General features: G+C 42.9%; 2 protein-coding genes across 5 annotated transcripts in view; one reads left to right on the plus strand and one right to left on the minus strand.

The window, feature by feature from the left end:
* The window catches only part of GNS (glucosamine (N-acetyl)-6-sulfatase), a 20,746-nt gene extending 15,293 nt beyond the window's left edge, over nucleotides 1-5,453 (minus strand). The window contains 5 exon segments of the mRNA XM_030479313.1: nucleotides 1,450-1,548; nucleotides 1,959-2,024; nucleotides 3,555-3,761; nucleotides 4,443-4,502; nucleotides 5,132-5,453. Coding sequence (XP_030335173.1) covers nucleotides 1,450-1,548; nucleotides 1,959-2,024; nucleotides 3,555-3,761; nucleotides 4,443-4,502; nucleotides 5,132-5,272 — 573 coding nt within the window. The 5' untranslated portion in view covers nucleotides 5,273-5,453.
* An 810-nt stretch (nucleotides 5,454-6,263) lies between these two features.
* Nucleotides 6,264-26,987, plus strand: part of TBC1D30 (TBC1 domain family member 30) — a 58,683-nt gene continuing 37,959 nt past the window's right edge. Inside the window, exons 1-2 of one of the 4 annotated variants that reach the window (XM_030479304.1) lie at nucleotides 6,264-6,645; nucleotides 8,875-9,039. In XM_030479304.1, the coding sequence (XP_030335164.1) occupies nucleotides 6,387-6,645; nucleotides 8,875-9,039 (424 nt within the window). In that variant the 5' untranslated portion in view covers nucleotides 6,264-6,386. Of the gene's footprint in view, nucleotides 6,778-8,874; nucleotides 9,040-26,987 lie in introns of all 4 variants that reach the window. The other 3 variants (XM_030479302.1, XM_030479303.1, XM_030479305.1) reach the window with 3 other exon arrangements.

Consider the following 26,987-nt stretch of genomic DNA (forward strand, 5'->3'; position numbering starts at 1 on the left):
AGAAACCAGTATAACCAGGTAAACTCCTAGAGATAGTCAACTTAACTTAGATTTTGATAGAAGCTTAAACTGCAACATGTCAGGGCTGCTGGAGACAGATCCAGGTGCTCAGGCTCTTAATACCAGACTGAAGTACTGAGATGAGTCAGGACAAGAAAGCTTGTGCATCACATCAAGCAACCCAGAAACTCTGCATAAGCAATTCACTCCTTTGCACCACTCATGCAAACATGAGCTCTGAAATGCTAAATGCGTATTCGGTAGCTACAGGCAGAAAGTAGAATGGGACACACTGAAAATCATAATACACTGCTGTATCAATAGTTAACACACTGCAAGTAAGAGGTTTATGCAGCAATGACCTGTTAGTCAAAACGCAAAAGGATCAAAAGCGCCCAGTGCAATGCCAGTAATAGGATAGTCTCACTTCTGGCTTATCAATTCCAATCTAGCTTTATACAGTGTAAATCTAAATTTAATCAGACAGCTGTTCAGCACCCTGGGAAACATCCATCAGTTCTGTTCCCAGTAAGCAGCTGTCTCTGTTCAAGAGCCCACTGCAATGAAACTCATTAGGGTCCCGATGGAAGACTACAAACTGACTGCGTGAGATTTCCCAGAAAGGACTTTTCCCGAGTGCTGCATGTGAGCTCCCAGCACTACCAACTCCTACACTGTAAGAGCATGTTGAACTAAGACTGCAGCTTGGCAGGTGGGGGGAACACTCCCCCTCCCCACTTCGGTCCCCCAAATCTCCAAGCTAATAGTACTCACTGAACAGGGCCTCAAAAGAGCTAAAATAACTCTTCCAATCTTTCCTTTAAGTATTTGCTATCTTTGTTACCTCTCTTTACCTCAAGAGGGTAAAGAGAATAAACACTCCCCTGGTCAGCTACACATTTTGCACAGTCCATATATTGCCTTCTCACACCACAGAGGATTGATTAGCCTTTGACATCTCCAAGTTACCAGTTTGATGTAGTTAGAGATTACAAGATACAAACACATCACACTAACAAAGAAAACATGCTGTAACCTTATTTTTACATGCTTAAACTTCACACTGAAAGCTTGGTCCAGTTTATCTGTTACAGAATGTATTATAATGTGACACGTCCTTCAGTGAAGTAGTTTAAGTCATTGCCTACACGCATCCCGTTCCCCATCCACCACCGCAGTCAGTAGTAACGGCTCAATGAGGCTACTGGCTTGCAGATGGACAGTTAGAATCCCTCTCCACAGCTCATACACACAAGCCTGTCATTTCTAAACATACCCAGAATCTTGCTCTGCTGATTAATGTCCACCCACGATCACAACAGCACAACCATGTATTTATGAACTAATACAGCCTAACAAATTATCATCCCACCCTTCCCTGAGCCCCCAGCATGAGGCATTATCTGGTCATAAGGAGCTTCTGTAACACACATGTTGCAAGTTTCTTACCAGTACATCTGTCAGGTAATCCACACTGTAGTTCTCACCATGCCTTCGTGCTTTGCCATTTACTGAAAGAGTATAGTTGTAGTACTTTGAATTTTTCTCCTGTGGAAAAGAAAAGCAATGGGCATATTTATACAAAGTAACATGCACACTGATTACTTGAAATAGTCAAAATGACCTGCTAGCAAGCATTTGTCAAATAGGTTGTAAGCATTTGTCATAAGGATACCACGAGAATTCTCAGAGCTGGTTTCCAACAGCAAAACTTATTTTAGTGCTACCTCACAGTGCTGTGGCTTTACAAGCCAGGATTTCCCCCAGGCACCTTAGCAGGAGTAGCCTTTGTGAAAGCCAAGGATGCAATACACAATAGTGGAAAAAAAGGGAAGTAAATTTGCATGAAATTTTTAGATGCTCTTTGCCTGCTCTCTTGTCACCAGCAAAGCTAGAATATGAGTTGGATTACAAAGCAACCAAAATTAGGTATACTAAATAACAGAACAGTCACATACCAAAGCATACCAAAAACTCCATCCAGGAGGGACGTGACCTACTCCCCCTGCATCCTCTGCTCCGTACTGAAAAGAAACAGACCATGACTTACAGTTTCAATTATGATGAATAAAAGCTAGAAATTATGTTTCATATTCATGTGCTTTATTCAACACTAGTCAGAAAGTGCGTTTAGCCAAACTCAGTTTCAGAATGGAAAACCCCCAAAATATACATGCATATATAAACACATAGCCTGTTAAAGAAACCAGGGTTAAATAACTATAGAGACAGTAACTGAAAGCTTTTAGATTTTATTTTCCGTTCTACTTTGCACATGAAAATATGCAGAAATCCTGGGGTACATCATCAGGCAATGAGAGGTGATCAAAACACACATGGGACAAGACTCGCTGAGGCTTTGTGACAACAATTCACAAGATACTAAAGAACATTTTGCATAGACCAACAGCTTCATCATCCTCCCCCAAAGGGAGGTAGGAACTTTAAGCCTCTTGTCACCTCGGTGCCAAATAATCTGCAATGACTAGCCTTTAAGCCACCAAAAAAGGGAAAGTAGCTGCTGCATCAGTGCCAAACTTAAGACAGAGGGTGTCTCAGGGCAACACAATGGGTTTCCTCAGGGCTGCCCTCTCCCATCTACACAGTTTGCCTAACTGCAGCGACAGGAGACTATGCAGTCAAGGGATGTTCAGAGGAAGCCAGAGAAGTTTCCCTTCCCCTCACTGCCTCAGTAACATCAGCAGAAACAAATTTGTGCCTGCCTATGAAAATTCATGTTCCATTGCTCCATTATACCACCAACATTTTCCACCAAGGGATGCAAGGAAAATAATGCTGTAAAGAACGCTGCAACTCATCTAGCTCCAAATACAATCCATCATGCAAAAGGAATACCTGATCTTAGAGCTTTCAGCACTGAAATTTACATCTTACCATAAACTACTGCAAACCACAGCTTAGTTAAACCCAGGAAAAAACCCAACAAAACCAAACCCAAAGGACACACATACAAGTGTTCAATAATAAAGTGTTGGGTAACCTCTGTAAAGAGCTTTGATAATATCTGTTCTCCCAGTGAACTTGCCTTAGTTCACTTAATATTTAAAATGCCATAACAACTGCTAAAAAGAAAACAGTCCTCTGATTCAAGGTGAGATATCAGCCAGGAATTTTAAGATGAACAGACTTTTTTCTTTAATGTTCTAACATTGTACCTGGTCTGGTGCTGGCTTGATGGTGTTCTCAATACCATACACCAATCATCTATCCATTTCCCCCAGTCATTAAAATAACAATCCCTAAAAATCAACACATCTGAACATACTAAAGTCTTTAGATTCCACCATCCTTACAAAATTCACTTTTAAAAATGTTCAGGCACCTGCAGGACCTGATTTAACCAAGTTAACTTACAAGGTCCAAACTTTGCATCATATTTATGCTGTCCCAGCAAAGAGAACTGCTCATCCAACTACCACCATTTTAAATGTTTTGGGATCACTCAGCTACAAATATAAAAGCCACAGGAAGTTTTGGAAAGGTGGACAAGTGGAAATGAACCGCGGCACAGTAAAAAAACAAGCACAAAATACCTCATTCAAATACTTTCCAGCAAAGAATGTTTGATAGCCACACATAGATTTGAGCAGAGCTGGGAAGGTGTATGGTTCCTGAATCTTCTGCCATAACTTGCTGCTGCAGTTTCCTTCCAGAGTGTTATTGACAACATGATGATTATGTGGGTATTTTCCTGTTAAAATGCTAGCCCGACTGGGACAGCAGAGAGCACTGGGAACATACTGGAAAGACAGGATGAAGAGATACAAGATTAACATTGTAAAACAATTTTTCTCTCAAAATTTCTAGCTTTGAAGTAACAGCTAATAGGTTGATCAAAATGTTTACCAGTGTTAAAGCACACGTTTTTCTGGACACACCAAATTACATCCCAACTATTTTCACTAGTGAAAAACTGCACATGAAATTGGTTTTAGGTTTCTGCAGCATATGCCCTTCAACCCCCCTCTCCTGATTAGATGTGGTTCTTATACAGTAGCAAGTATCCATTAAAATACTGATTGCAATGGAGTTGATGCACGCCATTATTTTAGCCATAGAAATACATTAGAATATGAAAAGAGTGAAGTGGGTTTTCAGCACGCAAGAAGCTGAAAGTTTTAAGCAGCTTCTTCTAATGCTTCTCAGTTTGTAACAAAAATACTCAGATTACTCAGTTTTACTTCACAGCTTAAGGAAGTCAACAAAGTACTTTTAGAAAGTGAAAGTTTCCCTCTCAGCTTCTGAACAGGACCTTGAGCTATACTCATTTTGAGGCCTAAAGTAGTTAGAGATTGAATTTAAAAAACCCACTGGCATACTTACAGGCTTCATAAAACTGCTACCAGATTTGAGGCCTTAGACGAGCTAAGGTACAAACTACGCAAATGCACACACACCTCAGAACTTTGAAGAGCACTTACAGCATTTAGGAAGGTCATTCCCATCTGTGCAATGAGAGCATTAGTCTTCTTTAGGGGGGTCTGGAAGAAAGGTACCAAAAGGAAATCAGCTAAAAACGTGAGGATGCTGGGTAAAGTAGGGGAGCTGAGGCACACATACAAGTACCTGAAGCAAGGCCCATCACCACAGTTTCCAGGCACTGCCGGGGCAATCAACGCAGTGCCTTTTCGCTGGGGCCTCGTCCGGTCCCAGCAGTTACACAACCCAGCCTAAGAGAGCCGAGGTGCAGGGAGCTGCCGGGACTACCTGCCGCTGGAGAGGCTGTGCTAGAGAAGCCCCAGCCTCGACGGCTTCCCAGGGCCGCCTGGCTCTCCCGAGAAAGCCCGCTATGATACTCCCTTATCGGGGAAACTCGGCCTGAGCCCGCGGACACAGACCCTGTCCCCGGCTGCGGGGGAGCCATGGCTGCCCTGCTCGTCCCCCCGCGCCCAGGCCGCCGCTCCTCAGCGGCGGGAGCGACCCGCACCTCACACCGGGCCCTCCCCACGCCCTGACGGTACGCCCAGTCAGCAGCCGGACCAGGCAGCCTCGGCGGGCGAGCACCCCCTCAGCGAGAGCAAGGCCTCCCGCAACGCGCCCACCGGCCCGCACGCACAGCCCCGCGCCTCCCGCCCCCCTCTCGGGGAAGGCCGGGGCGCCGCGGGTTTACCATGCCGCCCAGGCAGACGTCCTGGTCGTCGGTGAGGATGAGCACCACGTTGGGCCTCCGCGCCCGCCGGGTTGCCCCCGCCGGGCTCAGCACCAGCAGCGCGGCCAGCGCCAGCCCCCGAAGCAGAGCGGCGGGGGACATGGCGCGGCGGGGGGGGGCACGGACGGTCAGCGGGACAGGGGGAGCCGGCCCCGCTCCGAGCCACGAGCGCGAGCGAACCGCAAGGGAACAGCGCGCGGGCCCGCCCCGCCCCGGCGTATGACCCGCGAGCGCGGCGGGGGGTGTGTGGGGGGGGCGGTGTCACGTGTCCCTGGCGGCCGGCGAGGCGGAGACCGGCCCCGCCTGCTCCCCGCCTCCGCCTGGCCCCGCCCCCTGAGCAGTGGCCCCGCCCCCGGGAAGCCGTTGCCATGGGAGCGGGGGGCGGCCCGTCGCGCCGCTCTCCCTCAGCGGGGCGCTCCGCTCCGCCCAGCCCGGAGCGGGTTGTTCTTAGCCGTGAAACACCGCGTTTACCGTGTAACTCCTGGCTTTAGCTAGCGGAGCCTGCACAGCCCCATCGGTCCGGCCGGCCTGCGCTGCCATGGCTTCGTGTGTCACAGCCGGTTCGCGGCTTACAGCGAAATGTTTCATCAGTGCTGAGGAAGAACAGAAAGCAGCAGCAGCAGATAAGGAGCATGGCGGGCAGCGCTGCGCTCTGCAGACACCGCCAGCCCGGGGGAGGGAGCACGGTGCGGCGGAGACACAGCTCCCCCAGCCAACCAACCCATACGAGCCCCACCATCAACTCTGGGCTCATGTCGGGTTACGATGCCTTACAGCTGCACAACTGCAGGCTCACGGTTACGTTACTGAAGCTGTGTTAACAGAACAGGCTGCCACTCGGGGCTGCCCCGCACCGGAGCAAGAGCGGGACAGCGGGCAGGACGCGGGTGGCCTTTGCGGCAGCCGCACCGCGCCGAGGACCGCCCCGGGGGTGACCGCCGTGCGGGGAGGAACCACCGCCCTCCCCGCCCCTCAGCAGGTGCAGCACCTCCCCGCCCTCCCGCCGCCGGCCGCTACCACGCCGCGCAGTACGTAGGGAGGGAGCGGAGCCGGGAGCGGTACTCTTGCCCGGAGAGGAGAGTCCTGTCGGCCTGGGCTCTCCCGCTCTTGCCGCCGCCCGCCACCCCCCCCTTCCTGCATCTCGCTGTGGAACGGGCCGAGCCGAACCCGGAACTCGGCGCTGCCGGCGGTGGCGCCGCGCGGCGGGACTGGGAAGATGGAGGCGCGTGAGCCCGGCCCTGGCGGCAGGGCGGGCAGCAGCGCCGACAGCCTGGCCGAGGAGGAAGAGGAGGATGAGGACGAGGAAGGCGCTGTCAGCGGTCGGTCCAGCCGCACCTCGTCGCTGGTGAGCGGGCTGCTCACCGAGCTGTACAGCGCCGCCGAGGCGGCCGCCCCCTCTTCGGGCAGCGCCCGCTCCCGCGTCCTGCAGGAGCTGCAGCAGCGGCCGAGCCAGGTCAAGTACCTGCGGCTGAAAGGTACCTGCCCCGCTCCGCCCGGGCTGGGAGCTGCCTCTGTCGCCTCGCTTTCCTCCTGTGTGCCTGCAAGCGAGTCCTGCTATAGTCCTGGCTGTAGTCCTCTCCCTCCTGCCTCCGTGCACACATGTATATGTATGTATATATTCTCCTTTACTTGTTATAGCAGCCTTTATGTATGGCCATGTCTCCTAGAAGCTTCCTGTGCACGGTTAGCTGAGATCTTCTTCAAACCAAGATTTCGTGTGCTGTTCCCTCCCTCCTTCATTTTAGGTGCCATAGGAGCAAAAATGGAGTCACCTGCTACTAGAGTTTCTGTGACATTGCATAAACTTTAGTGCTTCTGTAAGTTCAGTGCTATTCCTCGCTTACAGTAATGAGCCAGTGACCAGTTTCCTTTTCCTTTTTTTCCACACATCCTCTGTCATAAGAGGTAGTTGTTTTTTTCAAGACCTTTTAGTTCTAGTAGACCTAAACTAAACCTGACAATTGTAAACCTTATTTATAGGTTTACAAAACCTGTAAACGTTATTTATAGGTGTGGCTTTCAGGAAAGAAAAATAAGTGTAATAAAAACATGTAAATGCAATAGTCAGCTGACCAAAATCTAAATGAATTCATCGAAGGCTCTTAGGAAAGCAAAGTAGCCACAACACCACATGTTTGTGAAAGAGTGAAGCTTGCAACTTCAAGTTGATCTGATGAGGAGGGATGCATAAAGGCCTCTTTTCTTTTGGTGTTAAATCATTCTTGGTTTTGATGGGGGGGGGGGGGAGAGAAAAGAGGTGAATAAATGTGCCTGTTTTTCAGACCTGTGCAAAGAGCTTTCTGCTTCCGTGTTTGGCGTCTTAGTGAGGCAGAATGCCATCTGATATTGCAGGATGTAGCTCAAGCTCTTCTGCACGTCCTGTGACAATCTGGGACTAGGCAGGAAATTTGCTTGTTCAGGAATATATTTTGTAATTTACAGCAAAGTTAATTGTTTTTACAGGGACAGCTCAATGGCGTGAGAGGGAAACAACAAAATTCAGCTCACTACTTCCTACAAGTCAGTAGGAATAAAACTTGATTTTTTTTTTTCCCTCTCAAAATCTATAGATGTGGTTTTAAATCACCTTTTTCTGGTGTGATTGGGAATTCCAGCTGAGCAGCAGGTGCTGAAACAGGGTAGTGCCTATAAAATACAGGACTGTTTTACCAGTGGTTCCCTTCCCTTGCAGTCATGCCTTGTTCTTTGCTATCCTAGGATTGAGCCTAATTTGTCCTTTTCTTTAAGCTTTCCAGAATTACTGAACGAGTTTTGCTGTACAAGGTGAACTGTTTACTATCCTTCTAATAGTATTTTTTTTCTAGCTGCATAAATATTTTTCTCATTGAATCAGCTTAACAAAGTATGGATTTTCTTGATTGATTTTCCTTCCAGCGTCAGGAGGGGCATGGTTGGATTGAAAGTGATAGGATTTGAACACTTAGCCGCAGGGAACAGACAGCTGTTCAGATGTACCCAGCTATTACAGGGAAGAGCTGAAGAGGTCTGCGTGTGATAGGCAGGACCCAAGCTTTCCCTGGTGCGGGGTGCCTCTGAAAACAGAGCAGAGGACTCAAAAAAAACAATGCACTTAAGACGTTTCCCCAGCAACTCCCTTTTGTCCTGGACATGAAGCTCACCACATGGGGACAGCAGGAATATTAGAAGTAAGCTCAGACATTTTTGTGAACTAGGATAGTCTGGTAGCACGGTGACCGACCAGGGGAAGTAGTTGAGGCCGTGACTGAAGCCACCTCGTTTGCATTCTAGTGGAGTTTCCCCACTTAGAGCTCATCCTGCAGTTGCATGTCTAGCTTTGCAGGCAGCTTCTTGAACATGTTCCCTTGTCCATTACCATTTGCTTATTCCCCATGTACATTTTCCCCAGGCAACTTCTGGAAGGTACTGTATTTAAAACTTACCCCCTGGTTGCACTACTGTAGGTATGTTATGGCTACACCTGTCACGATGTTTCTTATTTATAACAGTATAATTATTAAGATGCATACACTGTGCAGTCTGTTAAGGTACTTTAGTTTAAAATTAAGGACTTTGTGACTTGGAATTATCCTAGTTAATAGAACTTGTAATTTGTAGGAAATTTGTGTAAGTAAATGTCCATGAGGCAAGTCCCTTTGCATGCCAGCTACAGTAAGGTGAGTATTTTGGCCTGTACTGAAGTTATTTTCTCTGCTTATTGGCAGATGTTGATGAATTAACGACTATAAAACGAGAACTGAACTACAGAATTTCTGTTCAGTCGGCAAAGCTGCTTCGCCTTCTGAAGCAGAAAGACAGGCTCGTGCATCAAGTCCAGAAGAACTGCGATATTGTCACAGCTTGTTTACAGGCAGTTTCTCAGAAGCGATGTAAGTACTTTCTCTGTATGTGTGTACTAGTGTAAGTAGTTTATTTCATTAACCTGGGCAGTATTTCAATTAAGCCCTTGCGCTTGATTTAATGTCAAGAGGCCAGGCTGTGCAATTCCTTAGATATGACCGGCTTCCAGTGATGTCAGTGACACCTGGGAACAGGCAAAGTTCAACTAGCTCTACTAGGTGTGCTGCTGCGGCCTCAGCTTTGTGTACTGGTGCGGCACCCTTACTGTAGGTTGTCTGCCAGGCTTTTTCAGCTTTAATTCACAGAAAGCCCAAGCTGATTTTTTTGGTGTGCATGCTGTGTTTAACTGTGTGCTTTCATGTGGTTATAAGGGAGATGCTAGCAGGAATTATTCTCACCGGAAACTATATACAGCATATGCAATTGTCTTCCCAGAGCGTTGTTAGTAGTGTGTAACTCCTTTTAATTGAGTTGATTCAAGATGAGAAGAATTAGTAAAAACAACCCTACTTCTTTCAAACCTCTTTATCAGCACCCGTGTTTTTGGGGTTTCAGAGGGGGTGCATAGGAAAGAAGAGAAATGTTGCTCTTTAGTCTTTTCTTCCAGTACAATGAAACCTTTTTATTTGACTTGGCAAAGTGCTTTTGTTAGTTCTGCCGAAGTGAAACTGCATGTAATGTCGTATGTAAAAATAAATAGAAATTATACCTTTAGAAAGGACGTGAAAGTAACCTAATGTTCCCTGTCTTGTTCTTTCATTAACATGCAGCGTGACAGGTACAGAAATGTTCAGGTACAGTAAATAAAGCATGGTCTTTTCACAAAAATGATTGTAGGAGCTTTGAGGTGCATGTGGAAAAATTTAATAAAAGAATCTCACTGTAGTGGCATGTGCTAATGTAGTTTAGTGAAGGGTTTGTCTATTACTGTGAAACTTAATTTTAAAGCCTTTAAAAGTGTTCCTTTGTTTTACTTAAACTTGTCATGAAGGTTCTTGGCTGTTGTGTGCTGTGTAGGCCTATTTCTTCTTCTCACCTACATTTTTTTCCTTCTCAGCATCAGCTTGATAACTGAGTCCTCAGTGCCATTAACACTTAAGCCTACATTGTAGTCTCCTTTTAAATGAGACTACTTGAATTTTGCATGCCTTTAACTACTTAAAGGATTTGATTAGAAATTCTGGATTTCTGAGCATCCTGAACTCGTTTGTTAGGTAAAAACCTATTGACTGAAAGGGATACAGGATTTCATCCTAAATATGAATGTGTTTCCACAAATTTCAGGTACCGTTTTACACACACGTTAATGGGGCTTTTTGTTTAAAATGTGCTAATAACAACTGAGATAGCTGAAGTTTGTTGAAGAAATGTTGAAGTTGAAGAAATGCAATTTATTGCTTAATAACCATGTGCATGCACGTTTTTGAAGACTATGTGTAGGTATATATTATAGAATCGTAGAATAGTTAGGGTTGGAAAGGACTTTAAGATCATCTAGTTCCAACCCCCTGCCATGGGCAGGGACACCACACACATATTAAATTTCTTTAAGTGAGGTATTTTTATTATTAATATAGCATATTTAGCTGGTGTTAATTTTAGTCTTAGATTCATCTGGATTTTCAGAAATATATCCAGTATATTAAAAAGTTATTTCTTGCAGTTTCTGCAGAGGGTGGTAGAAGTGGGTGCTACAGGAGAAAGTGATTGCTTAAAGTAGCTTGAGAAGTGGAGCTGCTGAGTATGTAGTGAAGTCCTAAAGTCTCAGCAAAACTGTTACGCTATTTAACTATAAAAAAGAATAGGCAATGGGATGGAATGTTAAAAAAATGCACCCCCCCCTTTGCCCCGAAATGTAAGAGAGTTTTTCTGCTCACTGAAGCCCTTGGAAATTAGAATTTCTGGAGGCTATCCTCTCATTTTTAAATATTCAAAACATTATTATTAATTTATACTTTTCTCATTGTTCCAGGTTTTTCTGATGAAAGCATATACTTGCAATATAATGTTACTTGCCATAAAGCTTTATTACATGCTTTCATGTACAGCATTAACACTATGATATCCTGCAGTACTAAAATCTTTATCAATTTTAAGTATGGAAAAATAGTTAAAATATTTTCCCTTCTGAAGTATGTTGGTTTTTTTAATGGTAAATTAAAATTTCATGGAGTTGCATTATCATTAATTCTAACATTTCAAAACATAAGTGATTCTTCACCTGATAGATACAGTTTCATGGTATGTTTATACTCTTGTCACATGGGGAGTTTATTTTCCCTGCATATAGTGAAATCTCTATGTAGAGGTAGAATTCTAGTTTTAAATTAACCTTCAGTTCACATTCAGATATTTGAATGCTACCTTTAAGCAATCTCTGTAGACTAATTGCAAGCAAATACTGTTTCAGGAAAAGATGGAAGTTGTCTTGATGCTTAGTTCTGGCTTTGTCAGACTCTTTTTGAATACTGCCTGACAAATTTACTCTTAGTGGTAACTTCAGTTAGTTAGGAAATTACAGGGCTGATAAATTCCCTTACTTTCTGGTGAAGTGTGTATTATACTGCTTTAGTCTGCTTCTAAAGGGGAAAAACCAGGTACTGTTTAAAAAACTGTATGCTTAAAACTGTGTTTTCAGTACCTGAAAGTTCAGTGTCTGCAGGTTTTGCAGGCTGCAGAGGGAGCCATCCACTGATCAGTGTTTAGCCTGTGCTGGTTCTTGGCCTCTGCTCAGTGCACAGAAGAGGAGTGGTCCCCTGGCAGCTTTGGAAGCCGATGTCCGGCTTGTACGTCAGGACTACTGATATCCAGCGCAGCCCCTGCACCATTTGTACTCTTGAGTGGATAGAGTAAATGTGGAGGAACAAACAGTTGCAAAGACTAACTTAATCACTCACTGTGTTTCTTATTATACTGTTAACCCTTATCCCTAGGAGGTGATGTATATTTTGCATACAAATAGGTATTACCATAGAAAACAAAATTCGCTGCAGGGTGAAATACATTTTGGTCAGAAGCATGAATGGCTGTGGCTCTGCTGTGCAGGATAAATTGTTCTGCTGGGTACATGCTAAAAGCAGTACACTGTGCTGTACTTCGTTTGTAAGATGATTGACCAGTTTCACTTTAATAACACTTCTAAAAATAAAATACTCCAGCAAAGAAAAGAGGTAAGAGAGAAATCACGGTTCTGGCCTGATGGCAAACACCGCTTCTAGGCACACATTTCTCTTAGTCTTTTGATTTTGACTTATTTGCAGTAACAAGATGCAGGCTTGTTCTGTAGCATTGTGAACTATTTCAAATCTATCTTAGAAAGTAGAGTGCTTTATGTGCTTAATTATATAATTTGAGAAGAGCAGAATTCAGTAAAAAATAAGGTTTTGCAGCTATCAGCTAAAGAATATGAAAAAGGCATCTCATTCTTTTCTCTCTTCCTGTGTTTTATATAGTGACAGCTTGCTTATGTTACTAAAAATACTTTGACTGATCAAATTGCAAACCAGAAGTTCCCAGAAGTCTTGATTGCCTGTCATTTTAATAATAAATAAAAAAAGGCATGTATTATCTATAAACTATTTCTAAGTAAAATCGTCCAGCTTGATTGTAACTCAGTCTGGCTGGAAGCAAGCAGGAATGCTTAAATCTGATTCAATCTAAAATAGGATGACGTTATATTAACAGGAAGTTTGTAATATTCTCTTGTATTCTTAATGGAGAAATAATTTTAGTAGAAAATTGTACAGAGATCGTTAATTTGGTGCTATGTACCCGTAATAACTTTAAATGGATCTTGTGCTGTGTTCAGAGGGACTCTCAGTATGCTCTCTTGTAATACTTGTTTAGAAACTACGATTAAAGATAAGTATCATTCTGCTACTTCAGCATTGCCTCCCGTATAGAATTCTCTAAGATGGTAATAAACTTTAGCTTTCTAGTTTTCCTTTTTCTCCTCCTGGTTTGATATAGTGCAGAGCCAGTAGAGGGAGACAGAATATTGTATTTCATGCAGAGTTCGAGATCTGTCTCTGGTTTTGTAGGGTGGTGACTTTCATATCCTTTCCTTAAACGTGAAGGGATGTGCTTTACAAATGTGGTCAGGCAATAATTGGATGAAAAGATTTCGAGTCAGGCTGTCAAATGTTGTTTGCAAAGGAAGTATTAGGTACCATATGTGAGGTAGTTAAAAAATGGTGATAAATGGCTTCTTAATTATAACTGAGATCATTAATTCCTACATGGTTGTGGAGGTTGTTCAGAAGCTCCTGACAGAGTGAGCTGAAGCGAAGCATTTTAGCTGCAGTCCAACTGCAGAAATATAGAGATTTATGTATATTCTTATTAGCAGTACTTGTGATCTGAGTGCATCTTAACTGGATAGAGAGCCAGCCCAAGCTGGCATCATTTGGGCATAGATTGGTACCCTGCATGTTCCTGGGGGATTGACAGGGTTTCCTGGTAGAAGTTTGGGCCATGAAGCATACTCAACTTCTGAGAACATGTTTCTGTCCCTGTAGCATCAACTCTTCTCTCAGGATGTGGAACTCAGAGGAAACTGGGAAAACTTTGCCTGATGTTTTAATTGTGTAAGTTGGTTAGGAGAGGACTGGGCAAGGACTGACCATCATCAGACATCTCTGGATAAGTGCAACTTAGATATGCAAAAGTACTTGCACGTCTAGATTAGGCTTCTGTTTTGTCTCTCCTCGCTCCATCCCTCTAAAGTTTGTATCCTGTCACATCTTCCATTCCCCCCCTTTCCGAACTCTTTATTAGATGTCTTTACTTGGATTCCAGTTTTTAAATATTGGACTTCTCAGCCCTGTTTTGTTTGCCCCTCACTACCTCTTGTCTACCCTGCAGTGTCTACCCCGGCTCTCATTCAGACTACTCCCTGTCTGAGTTTTCTTCACATTGTTCTTGGTCTCTTTCATTTGTTGTTCCCTGTCTCTTTCCTGCATGCACTAATTATCTACTTGTCTGTTTTCTCCATCCCCCTTCTTCCCTCAACACTTGTTATAAAACCAAGGCAGACATTCACAAATTTTAGTTCATAGGGTGAAAGTTTGATTAAATGTGTAAGAACCATTTTAATACAATACACCATGGACTGTCAACACAGCTAATACTGATTGAACTTGAATTTCATAAGGTTCTTGGAGGAAAGGAAAACTTTTCACAATGAGAATAATCAGCCATTGGAATAATCTCTCTGGGGAAGTGATGGATACTTTTAAGATTCAGCTGGACAGGGTGCTGGGCCATCTTGTCCAGACCATTCTTTTGCTAGGAAAGGTTGGACCAGATGATCCTTGAAGTTCCTTCCAACCTGGTAATATGTGGTTGTCAGTTTGGATCAGATGTCTCGTAACATGGGACAGACAGTTATAATAATTCATGCAGGTCAAATTATGCATGTGGCTTACCTGCCCCACTAACTTCCCAGTGGTTTGATCTGCTCTTGGAGTCATATAAATATGCTTTAATCTGGAACATCTCAGTTGCTCTGGCTTTTTTTTTTTTTTCCCCCTTTCTGTATGAACAGTTGAGTTACTCAGTGACTCTGCTACTGTGGCAATTCCGCCCCTTCCCCCCATATCCATTGTTTTAAATTAGGGGCCAAATTTTGAGTTTGTATTTGCTTTTCATGTTCCTCACTTTAACATCTGAAATATGTTTCAGAGGAGGATGTCTGTATTGAAAATAAGAGGTATTAATGTCTGCAATTTCCAGTGTTGTATTTGCAATTAAGAGAGAGACTATCACGTACTTGCTCTTTTCATCTCCAACTCTAATTTAGATTTCCAAGTGGATGTGAAACAGGTCATTCATTTAGAAAACCATGTCTCATTTTCAAGGTGTTGGTCTAATACATTTTAAATATAACTAAGGAGCTCTGATGTTTGAAGCCAGATGAATCTGTTTCAGTGACTTTTTATAGCAATAACTGTTTAATTGATCTATCAAAAGTACATTCCTCCTTTGATGTGGTTAAAATAGGAGGTTTACTTATGGAGTCTGATTTTGTGTGAGTCATCCTCAAATGACTCAATTGGCTGCATATTTCAGTTCAGTAGCTTTCCTATTACCTCATTTGTATTTGTGTGCTCAGTTACATTACTAGTTTCCACCTTTCGTGGGTGCTAATGAATTTGATCCTTTAAATTGATGCTGTGGCTTTTTGAAATGCATACTTAAGAAATGTTGCTTGTGGCTACTTTTTGTTTTTCCTAATTAATTGTTTGTAATTTAGTTCTACCTGATCTTTTATCTTTGAAGCCTTTTTGTGAGGAAGGGGAAATGGAATAAAACAGAACCATGAGCTTGAAAATGTCATGGTCAGCATAAGTTGTTTGTTTATGTTTAAACTGTTGCCAAAGGTAGACTGAATTTTATTTACAGTCAGTCGCCTGCTTGTAGCAATACATGTGTAAATAAATAGAATATTGCTATTGATTTTTTTAATTATTTCTGTTAGTTATGCTGCAGAGAGTGAAGGCTTTCTCTGTTACTTATGACTCAAGATGTAGAGATGGGCTGAGGATTGGTGAGCAAGGATTTTGTAATCCATTCTGTGTCCTGTGCTGGTTTGCAGGGAGTGTAGCAATGGGAGAGTTAGAAAAGGAGAGAACTTGTGTTTAGGGATGCTGGCGCTTGGCTCAGTGAGTATGGTAGCTGTGTGCTTGGTTCATAAGCTGTGTCAGGCCAAAGGGCAGCACTTCTGATCGGGATGATGAAGTTCACCTGCCAGTCTCTTGGATATGGGCTGTGCATGAAGGAAAATGACTGAGATGTGTGATCATAACTGACTTGTTCATTGTTAACCAGCATTGTTAATAAATTGTGTGATGCTTAAAAATATTGAGAACCCTTCAAAAGAGCCACCTATAGTGGTGAATATAAAATGAAATGCAGTTTGATCATCATATTTCATTCAGCTTCAGCCAGCCAAGATTCTGGGAAATCTGAAAGCTTATTCCGTTGCAAATGGAAGCCATTCTCAGGCTGGGCAGAGAAGGATTACTTTCCTTTTAACGCTAGGCTTGGAGGAGAAACAATTATGCAAACAGCATAATTTGTTGCTGTGCACCAGGCCACGAAGAAATATTTCAATGAGTAGGCGTGTGTCATGTTTAGTATTTGCTAATGTAAATTAGATTGTGTATTCTGGAGATCTATCAGTGAGTCTGGGAGAAAGAAAAGTGAATGTTAGGAAATGTAATAAATACCAGCTGTGTGGAACGGAGAACAAGATGTTGATGCTTTGCAAGGGCAATGATTCTTGTTTTTAAACGCCATTTGGAGTTTACTATCATAGTATTTTATGCAGTTTTGGAAGTTACCCACGTGAAAAGTGCCATCTCAGCATTAAAGGCTGACAACTAATGACTAACTGAATAACCCCGGGGAGTTTTTAGTAGCGAATTCCATGGTTACTTGATGAGAATATGATCTTGGAACTAGTCTTTGAGTGGCACAGCCAGGATGCTGTGACTTGGGGAAACAGTGTGAGGGGAAGTAGTTTAACAGAACAGCAAGTCAATGAAATTCTGGTACAGGGCTGTGCTGCTCCATTGTCTGTTACGGCCTATTTTGCTAAAGAACTATTGACTAAGTTCCCAGATTCAAAGTGTAATTGTGCTGCTGATGGGATGTGCATGTGGAGCATGGATCTTGTAGGTAATGATTTTTGACATCTTTGATCACTTGATGAGCACTAGCATTGTTAAACCCTATGAGAGAGACCACCCCACTTCATTGTCTCCAACCAGCTCTTCAGGATCATCTGAAAGCTGACTGGTGTGTGAGTCCGTGGAAGCCCTTGGCTGGCTAACTCAAGATGCTTCAGCTGAATGCCATCTTCTCTTGCTGATACTCTCCACTGTAAACACAAAGCTGTAATATAAATTCTAAATTGGCAAGCTGTCCAATCAATTTCCTTACAAACTTGGCAAATTGTGTGATTGTGTAGATTTGGTATCCCTCAGAGGCCACTTTGGGGCTAATTTTAGTTTCTTGACTCCCAAGATGAAGTAAAATTTCTTTCCTGTTTTAGTGTTTAAAAAAAACCAACCCCCCCCTCCCCCCAAACCCTAATATTTTTTCTTTTTTCCTTTTCCTAGAAAGAGAGGGGCTGGATTTGCTGTCTGATTTGGTCATATCTCAACTGAAAAGTTCTTGTGGTCTGTGCCACTGCAGAATATCAGATTCAAAAGATGGCAAGAACTAGTGCTTAGAGCAGAACAGAACCTGGAATTCTCACTTTGAGGGAAATTCTTCTTTAAAGGATACAGCAACTAAAATATCTTGTTCCAGCATGAAATGAAACACCCACTCACTAAAAAGTCAGTTGCTTATGAAGCAAAAATTCCAAAAGCTTGCATTTTAAACACAAATGCTTTGTTCAGATTGTGACACCTCACCCTCTTTCATTGCATGTTACGTAACAAGCCATTTTCAAGTAAGAAGTTAAAATGTTTAATCCTAAAAAGAGTCAAAATTATGCTTTTGGCATTTGGAAATATGTTTTCATCAAAGAGTCGAGCCTGCTGTGAAGAACTTCGCTTTCCACAAGCTGGTATTTTATGACAGAGCTTTCCATTAAAGTGCTTCCAACTAAGTAAGTAACTTTTGTTACTGAGATCTTTCTGGGAACATGCAACCAGCCATCCCTGCAGCTCGCTCCCTGGCTGCTCAGTGCTGGGATGGCCAGGCTGGTTTAGGGAGCTGAGGAGCCAACATGCATTCCTAAGCCATACATTTTCCTTCTGCATCTTTAGGGATTGTATGAATCCTTACTTTTCAGTGTCACATACTTCATACTATGCTTCTTTGTCCCCAGCTCTCACCACTGAAGTGTCTTACCTCTGCCAAAATACCTCCTTGCCCCCTCCGAACAAACGCCAGCTCATATTCCAACATTGGCTAAAACTTGTGCAGTTCCCAAAAATGGCTTTTATCAAGGCTCCTTCAGCTATGTTCTTCAGGATTAAGCAAACTGTTCTGGCAGTGGCTTTGACTAGCAGCAGGATCCAGAGGTAGGATTGCTTTTGTCACAAACCCTGGCAGTCTGTTCAGGGTCTAGATACTTAATGGTTTCAAGCAACACTAAGTAGTTGCTCAATATCAGCACTGCTACTTTTAATAGGATGTTGGCTGCATTCAGAGTTGGGGTCACTGCTGCTGGTAAATTCCTGGGGACAGTGCAGAGCCTGCTGACTGAAGAGGCCATTCCTTTTTGAGGGAAGTGCTACCGCCTGGCTTGCTGCTGCTGCTCATTGTCTAGTTCACTGGTCTGCTGTCTCTGGAGGGGTGGGATTTTCCTGGGAAAGGGAGATGCTTGACGGTTTGAGGCTAGGTAGAAGCTAAATGAGTAGCTGACCTCAGACACTTTTCTCTGAGAGGAGAGGGCCTTCAGCTGCATGTTCTCTTCTGCCTGTTAAGCCTCAAAGTTAGCCCCAAATGTGCCTCATGAAGAAGCAAGTGGCTGCTGAGTGCAGTGGCATACCATTTGGGGCATACCAGGCTTTCAGCCAAAGGAGTGTGGTGAGACCTGGAAGACCCTGGTCAACCAGCCATAGTGTACCCCTTCTGCATAAGCTGCACACCTTGTGCAATTCAGAACCATCTCCTTGCATCCTTCCTTCTTCCCCCACTTTGGGTATTTGTCCTGGGAAGTGGCAGACACCTTGGGTGAAGGTGAAGTGGGGCTAAATTGACCTGCCTCAAGTGTGTCGCATAGGCATGTTCTGTAGTTGCCCTCAGCTGCTGAGGTGAAAGGGGCATGCTGTAATGGTCTCCTGAGATGGTGAGAGCATCTGCTTATCTAACTACAACTAGTTTTCTTTCTTCCCCTTCCTCCCAAATAAATAGTTCTACCATTTTCTATTATTATTATGTAGAAACTTGATGGAATAGTAACAGCTGAATGTGGTAACAATGTAAAAATATTATTCTTGCAGAATAAATACTTCATTGCTTATCATGAAACTGAACAGTAAGTCCTTCTGTAAGCAATAATCTGGCTGCTGAATCTAGGCCCAGTTTGCAACAGAAAATGCAGATTGTTCAGTAGAGGAATGTATAGATTGCAGAATTGCTACCATATATTTGTCCTGCAACATTTGGTGCAGGCTGTCGTAAATATTCTTTGTCAGCGTGCTAGCAGCTGCAACAACAGTGAAATGGTTGAGGTAGTGCTACCCCTGAAACTGTGTTTTATTTTGGGTTGACTGCTTGGCTTCTTTTCCATATTCTTCTGTGTAATGGTAATCCTGTTGCTGTTGCAAAGTGGAGGCTGACCTCGCAGAATTAGTTTTGTGATGCATGTGGAGTTCTGAGTGCACTGAATTACCCTTTTCACATCATCTGTGTCATGAAGAGTTCATGCGCTGGATAGTACTTGTTATATAAAATACTTCCTGAGTATTAGAAATCAGGATTACTGTGATTGTGTGTGTGGGTTTTTTTTGATTACTTATCAAGTAATAGTTGTAGTACTTATATATTAATTTGCCTGAATAAAGTGGTTCTCAAACCAGTGATCTCTTATTTCTCCAGTATTGCTGTAACTTTGGAAGGTGGGATTTGATCAGCTGGAACTGAGGAGGCATGCAGTCACCAAAGAAAGGATGATGCTCTTTGCCAACAACAACAGTTAGAACAGCCTGTTCTGTCTACAGTCCCTGTCAGTCAGTCATGACAACATCACTGTTCCCTCTGCTCATTTGCAGCTATTCAGATGGATACAGAATCAGTGGTAAAGTTTGGTTAGTGTAAGGGTTTCCTGAAAAACTGGAAAGGCGAGGGTTTTATTTGGTCATCCTGGGATTATTGTGGTTGAGTGAGGCGAGGTGCTGATTTCCGCATAGGAACAGTGTGAAACTGAGCTCATCCTGCTCCGGGCCAGCATGTCTGTCTGGGACAGGGTGAGTGTTGGCCGGAGAGGGAGGAGTGGGGTGCATGGCCCAGCTGAGCAAAGGGCTCAGCCCGCAGGTCTGTGCGCGACAGTAGTTGTGCGCTTTGATGCAAGGCCTCAGCATCGAGGGTATAACCTAGGAGTTCATTGCATTAACTGGGAATTTGTGAGGAAGCTGATGCTGCCAAAGGCTATGTGTACAGGAATGGTGCGTGAGACGTGCACCAGGGTGCATTCATATTTCACAGATCCTTTAGACACTTCTGAACTGATTGCAGATCCTGCTCCGATTCCTGCAGATAGTAAAAAGCCATAGCATATATGGCAAATGTTGGATAATAAAGATATGAGGGTTTATGTATGTGTATAAGCTCACAGCAGGGGTGGCTGTGTGAGCTGAATGCTATAATACCATGTCATTGCAATCTTTAATCTTTCTCTGGCAAGCTTTTGGATGTGGAAACAGCCTCAGAGAAGAAGTTGTGCAATTAGATTGTATGCATAGTCCTTAACACTTGTCTAGTTTAGCGCTACCTCCTCTTTTATTCTGGGGATTATACTTCAGTACAAGTAACTGTGCTGTTCTTTTTCCTAATGAAATGCCTTTTTTTTAACCATCGTGAACTTGTAGGAGGCTTAATGAGGCTTCTCTGAAAACGCCTGACAGAGTACATGGCCTTTAAGTAACACAGATGCATTTTATCTCCAAATATGGCACACGCTAAATGTTCTCTGGTTGAATTAGTCTTTGAAGAAAAGATTTCCTGGATACTAAAGATCAAATGGAGAATAACAGCTGCTTGGGATAATTAGTGCTAGGAATAGGCTGATTTATGGAGCATCAGGCAGTGCTAGCAGCTATGTTTCTGCAGCTTTGTGAGATAAGCTTGACATTTAAAAACAAGACACTAGAAAAGTGGACTGTGAACTTAGTCTGTTTGGATCAATAGTCCTGATTATAATTCTGTGCTGCAGCAGCTTTGGAGGAAGAGTTAAACGATAACCTCAGATTTTAAAATGCTTTTCTCCTTGAAGCTGTTAATAACCTGAATTTGACTTACTGAGCAGTAAATGAGTGCTCCTTGCATACCCTTGAAATTTGCTAAGAAAGTCAAGTCTATGTTCCATTTCCACGTTACATCATCTTACTTACAACCTATCATTTATATCTCTTTTTTAGTAAAAACTGGAAACCTTTTGCTATATTTTGCCAGCAGTGAAACAGCTTCTGAATTTAGTTCACTATAAATTATATTTACTTCCCTAAGATCATGGCAATCTGATACTGATCGATGTTTTTCCTGCCATCCATACAATACATATCGCCAAAATACAAAGCACGAATGGTTTGGTTCTTGGTTTGGATTTGGCATCATGGAAAGCTAATAGTTTGATTTTTATTTTAATATGTTACTTCTGACTTCTTATCTCATACAATAGTCATTGGCAGCAATAGCTGTTTGGCCTTGGATCCTGAAGGAAAAATGATTATTCAGCTAGACTAAAGGAAGTCAGAATGAAGAGGCAATCAATGTACATCACTGATCTTTTTATAAAGAATACTAAACTGAGAAATTAAATGTTACTAATATTTATAGTAGTGCCTAGAGAGGCCCAGTGAAGTCAGGAACCTAATGAGCTGGTCACTGGACAAACATGAAAACCAAACTTTTAATGAGACAAGACTGCTTGAAGGCTGGTAGAAGAAACACATGTTCAGAGGAGTGAGTCGTCCCAAGCTACTCAGTAGTGAAGAAACAATCAGAGCTTTGCTGTTACCGAAACTCATGCTTGCGTCATGCTGTGCATGTTCAAAATCAGTTTTAATGGCTCAAGGCTTCAGAATTAAATGAGCCTTTGATTAAACCTAAACATATTCAGTTCAGTAAATTTGCCCTGTAAGAGTGGGTTATGAACTGAAATTTCATTGCTTACCTGTTGAGTAAAAAAGCTTGCAGTAGTTGTGACTGACAACTATTTTTTCCTCTTCATCTTTCTTCAGCCAAAAAAATCCCAGCAACAACAAAACAAAAACCAAACAAAACCCCCAAACAAATAAAAAACAAAACCAAAACCCAACTGTCTCTGTGTCAAACTTGCTTAAATGACTGACGTATGTACTTTTTTTTCAGGAAGGGGAGGTGATAGCTGGAGGCCCATTTGCTTTGTTAGCTGCTTCCTTTTCCAACACTTGCAGAATGTGCTCTGTGAAGCTATGGCCCACATGGGAGATGAAGGGAATTATGTGGTCTGGAGGACTTAGGGTTTCAATAGCTTCACGTACATGCAAAACTTCATGGAAAAGTTTCTGTTTCTTTAGAGAACTGGTGGCATCTGCAAATGGGAACCAATGTATATGCGATCAAAGAAATTGAGTGGTGGTGGAGGATTTCCGTATTGACTGAGCATGATTTGTGATTCCAAGAGCTATATGGGACTTACGAGCTTCTCCTGGAGTGAACCCGTTCCTCTCCCCAATCCCAGAAAAGGTTTTGTTTCTGTTCCTCTATAACAGAGCACTGTCTGCAGAAGCCATGCGTACTGGGAGGGGGAGGATCCATGCTGGAAGCAGGCCTCTATCGTTAAGCAGTGCAGGCACAATCCATCTCTTTGCTACATGTCTAATGAAGGCCTTGCACAGCCTGAGCCTCATCTATGATGAATGATGTCCTTAGCATTACTGCAAATAAGTACTAAACAACATATAAAAAACTTCTACGTATAAACATGGTCCCATTCCTATAGTGCAAAGGTGTTTTGTGGTTAGTAATTTTTCTAACTTTGGCAATTACTTTTTAATCTAAGATCTTTGAAAGTGTTCTGTCTGTGGATAACTCTTGTCTTGGGGACATAGGGTGGTGTGGTTTGTTTAATTATGTTGGGTAGATTAAAATCTTGGTTTCTGAAATAGCAGTTCAGACCAATGAAGCTGGCAGTCCACACTGTAAAATTAAATTTCTATGCTAGGTGCTAAGCAAATAATTAGGTTCTAATAAAGGCCTAGGAAGAATACACAGGCATTGTCTGGGAAGCTGGGGATCAGGTTAGGAAAGCTAAGGCCCAGTTAGAACTGAATCTGCCCAGGGATGTCAAAGATAACAGGAGGGGTTTCTATAGGTATATCGCAAACAAAAGACAGAGTAGGGATAACGTGTGCCCTCTCTGGAAGCTATCAGAAGAACTGGCTACCCTGGATTTAGAGAAGGCTGAGGTTCTTAATGACTTCTTTGTCTTAGTCTTCACTGGCAAATGCTCTGACCATGCTGTCAGTCTTGGCAGGCAAATGCAGGGACTGTGAGAATGAAGACCTTAGGCCCACTGTAAGAGAGGATCAGGTTCGAAATCATCTTAGGAACCTGAATGTGCACAAGTCCATGGGACCTGATAAAATCCATCCACGGGTCCTGAAGGAGCTGGCAAATGAAGTTGCTAAACCACTGTCCATCATATTTGAAAAATTGTGGCAGTCAGGTGAAGTTCCCGATGACTGGAAAAAGGGAAATATAACTCCCATTTTCAAGAAGGGGAAGGTGGACGACCCAGGAAACTACAGATCAGTCAGTCTCACCTCTGTGCCTGGCAGGATCATGGAGCAGATTCTCCTGGAAACCCTGCTAAGGGTTGGGCAGACAAGTGATTCAGAGCAACCCTGCGGAGAAGGACTTAGGAGTGTTGGTCAATGAGAAGCTGAACATGAGCCGGCAGTGTGCGCTCACAGCCCAGAAGCCAACCGTATCCTGGGCTGCATCAAAAGAAGCGTGACCAGCAGGTCGAAGGAGGTGATCCTGCCCCTCTGCTCTCGTGAGACCTCACCTGGAGTACTGCGTACAGTTCTGGTGTCCTCAACATAAAAAGATCATGGAGCTGTTGGAGCAGGTCCAGAGGAGGGCCACGAGTATGATAAGAGGGCTGGAGCACCTCCCATATGAAGACAGGCTGAGAGAGTTGGGGCTGTTCAGCCTGGAGAAGAGAAGGCTGTGTGGAGACCTCATAGCAGCCTTCCAGTATCTGAAGGGGGCCTACAAAGATGCTGGGGAGGGACTCTTCCTTAGGGACTGTAGTGATAGGACAAGGGGTAACGGGTTCAAGCTTAAACAGGGGAAGTTTAGGTTAGATATAAGGAAGAAGTTCTTCACTGAGAGGGTGGTGAGGCACTGGAACAGGCTGCCCAAAGAAGTGGTAAATGCTCCATCCCTGGCAGTGTTCAAGGCCAGGTTGGACAGAGCATTGGGCAACATGGTCTAGTGTGAGGTGTTCCTGCCCACGACAGGGGGATTGGAACTAGATGATCTTAAGGTCCTTTCCAACCCAAACCATTCTATGATTCTAAAGGAAGAGCAGCTCAGTTTTAGAGCTGGGAGCCTGCAGTCTGCTATGACCTCCATTCTTCTGCAAACATTATTTTAAGCAATGCCTACATATCACACTTGTCAATTAGTTTTTCATATATTGGGTTTTCTGCTGACTTGGTGATTTGCTTTTTAAAATGGCCATGTAGCATTTAAGCAGGATTCTGGGGTGTGAATACTGGCCAAGATACTCATTTACTTCATACTGTTTAGCAAAGTTAGGGAACGCGTCTTAATTTTTATAGTCATGCTTTCCAGCATACTTTTGATGTAGGCCTCTTCAATGATTTTTCTTCTTAATATGTTCCTTGCCAAAATAATTTTTTTTATTAAATTCTTTACTTTGCATTTAATGTAAAAGGTCCTCTCTCTCTATTTTATTGAGCATGTAAGCATTTCTATGACTTTTATTACAGTTGTTAACTCTAGACTTTATGCTACTGGTTACTACAGCAGTTAAAATATATTGTTACTTTAGCAGTCCTTGCATGATATATCTTTTACCTTGCTCATGAAATGCAACTGTCTGCTTAATGTAACTGCGTGTGTTCTGCTTTGCTGTTACGGTCGGCACATGAAGGTGATAAGTAAAACAAATTGACACTCCTCCCTTTTATTTTCTTCATCAGGACAACAGAGATCAGTGTGCTCTTCAAATGGCAATTATAATTTTAGAGTTTGTTTATACAGTTGAACAAAATTAGAAAAAAGTAAGAAGAAACGTGGATGCAGTTGTTGAATTCTGTGCCTCTTCCTGTTTCAAAACATGGAAAGATCCCTCTACTTATTTATTTGCCATTTTTCTCTGATTAAGAGCTTGATGGAAGCATTTGGGATATAGAAAGCTTCTGCAAACTTTTTTTTCTGGGTGTCCTTTTGGAAGAAAACATATATGTACAAAGAATTAAATGTAGCAGTAGACTTCAGCTTGCAATAAACACACCGACGTTTTAGTGTTTGTACGTAGGCGTTCACAGGAGTGTGAGGTGCCTATGCTTCCCTTATGGTCATTATAGATCTAACCAATGTCTTGCTCTCATTGCTTTAATATCAAAAGCTCTTCAAGACCTACTCTCCTTTGTTGTCAAATCCTTATCATTTCTTACTCAGTGTTCAAGGTTAGCTCATGCCTCCTACCTCCATCCTACATACTTTAAAACAAGCACCTTCTCAATTTCCCCCCATGTTGGCATTTCCTTGTAGAAGTTTAGCCATGTTGAACTTGAGTGGATGATTAAAACCTAATCCCTCGGCTCTCTTATTGACCTTGTGCCTTCACGTGTGCCATGAAGCCTACAGAAACACAAGAGCGGCTCTTACACTGAATAATGTTCAACACGCTTTCCAGTATCATCTCATTGTCTCTCTGCACACCTCAGTATGCTAATGTGTTTTCTTTTCTCTTATTTATTTCTTTTAAAACAGGCAGTCTGTTTTTTGCTGTGTTTGTGCAGCACCCACTGCAATAATGCTGCAGTCCAGGATTAGGATTTATGGGCACTGCAGTGAATACAAATAGCTTTAATAGAATACCAGGCATACTCAGTTGTGTAAGTTTGTTGTCCTCTATTACTGGCATAATAAGAAGAACTAACTTCTGTCTTGTGATCAAGCAGTATTATATTTAAGCCCCTTTTTGTTTTCTGCATGGATAGTTCCAAGTTAAATCTCCTTAATTGTCCTTCCAGTGCAGCCATCAAACCCTATGTTAAGATAAAGTTTTCCACATTGCATCTACTTTGTAATGTCAGAGTAGGTTTTTTTTCATCTGAAACCTTTGAGGTGCCTCTGATCTGTGGTGCATGATGTTTAAGAAACATGAGTCAGTTTCTACTTTTCACACATTCTTTCTATTCTCTCCTGTTAAGCTTTGGGAATAGTCAGTTCCCAGTGATGGGCCTGGACTGGAATAGGCCACCCTTTGTACCCAGACCATTGGCACTGGTTGCTATCACTTGTGTGCTCAGGGTTGATGACTTATCAGCAAATTTGATTCTTGTATCCTTCAAATCAGTTTGACCTAGGAACTCCAGAAGATGCAGAAGACCAGCTTTTTAATGGTGTGATGGTGAGAGCTGGTGATATAGGAAAGTTAATAATTTGTAATGTAAAGCATTTGAATATTAACATATTCCTAGCTTTTAATGTGATTGTGTTATAGAGACAGGATTAAGAAAAGCTTCTGGCTTACTGCTGAGTGGTTTCCTAAAGAATTCAGGGAAAGTAGGGGCTTCATGCTCTACTGGATTAAGCATAGGTCTGGGAGACAGGTACCTGCAGTTCTGCTGTTGCTGGCCTTAGCCCTGGTACTGTACAGTTGTCAAGTCTCTCTACATCTCCCTCATTCATGGAAATATTTACTAATGGGGAGAGGTTGTAGGCAGGTTCAAGGGCATTACAGACTGTCTGTACTTCTGTTTTAGCAACCTGTGATGCTTTTTAGAGCTTTCATATTCTCACCTACGCCATCCAATTGCATAAGCATCTTGTGCCACTTTTAAGAGCAACCTACAAATTGAGGGACTGCAGACAGACGTACCTGCACTGATTCACTGCCTACGAATGTGCTGTGTCCCTAGGTGGGAAACTGGTCATCACAGTTCCACCCCACAGTGCTGTAAACTGCTAGAAACTGCTTTCACAACTTATTTACAGATGCCTTAATTATGGATGTATGATATTGCAAGTCTTTTCAGTGATGTTGGGAAAG

Source organism: Strigops habroptila, chromosome 3 (genome assembly GCF_004027225.2).
Source record: "Strigops habroptila isolate Jane chromosome 3, bStrHab1.2.pri, whole genome shotgun sequence".
Lineage (NCBI taxonomy): Eukaryota > Metazoa > Chordata > Aves > Psittaciformes > Psittacidae > Strigops > Strigops habroptila.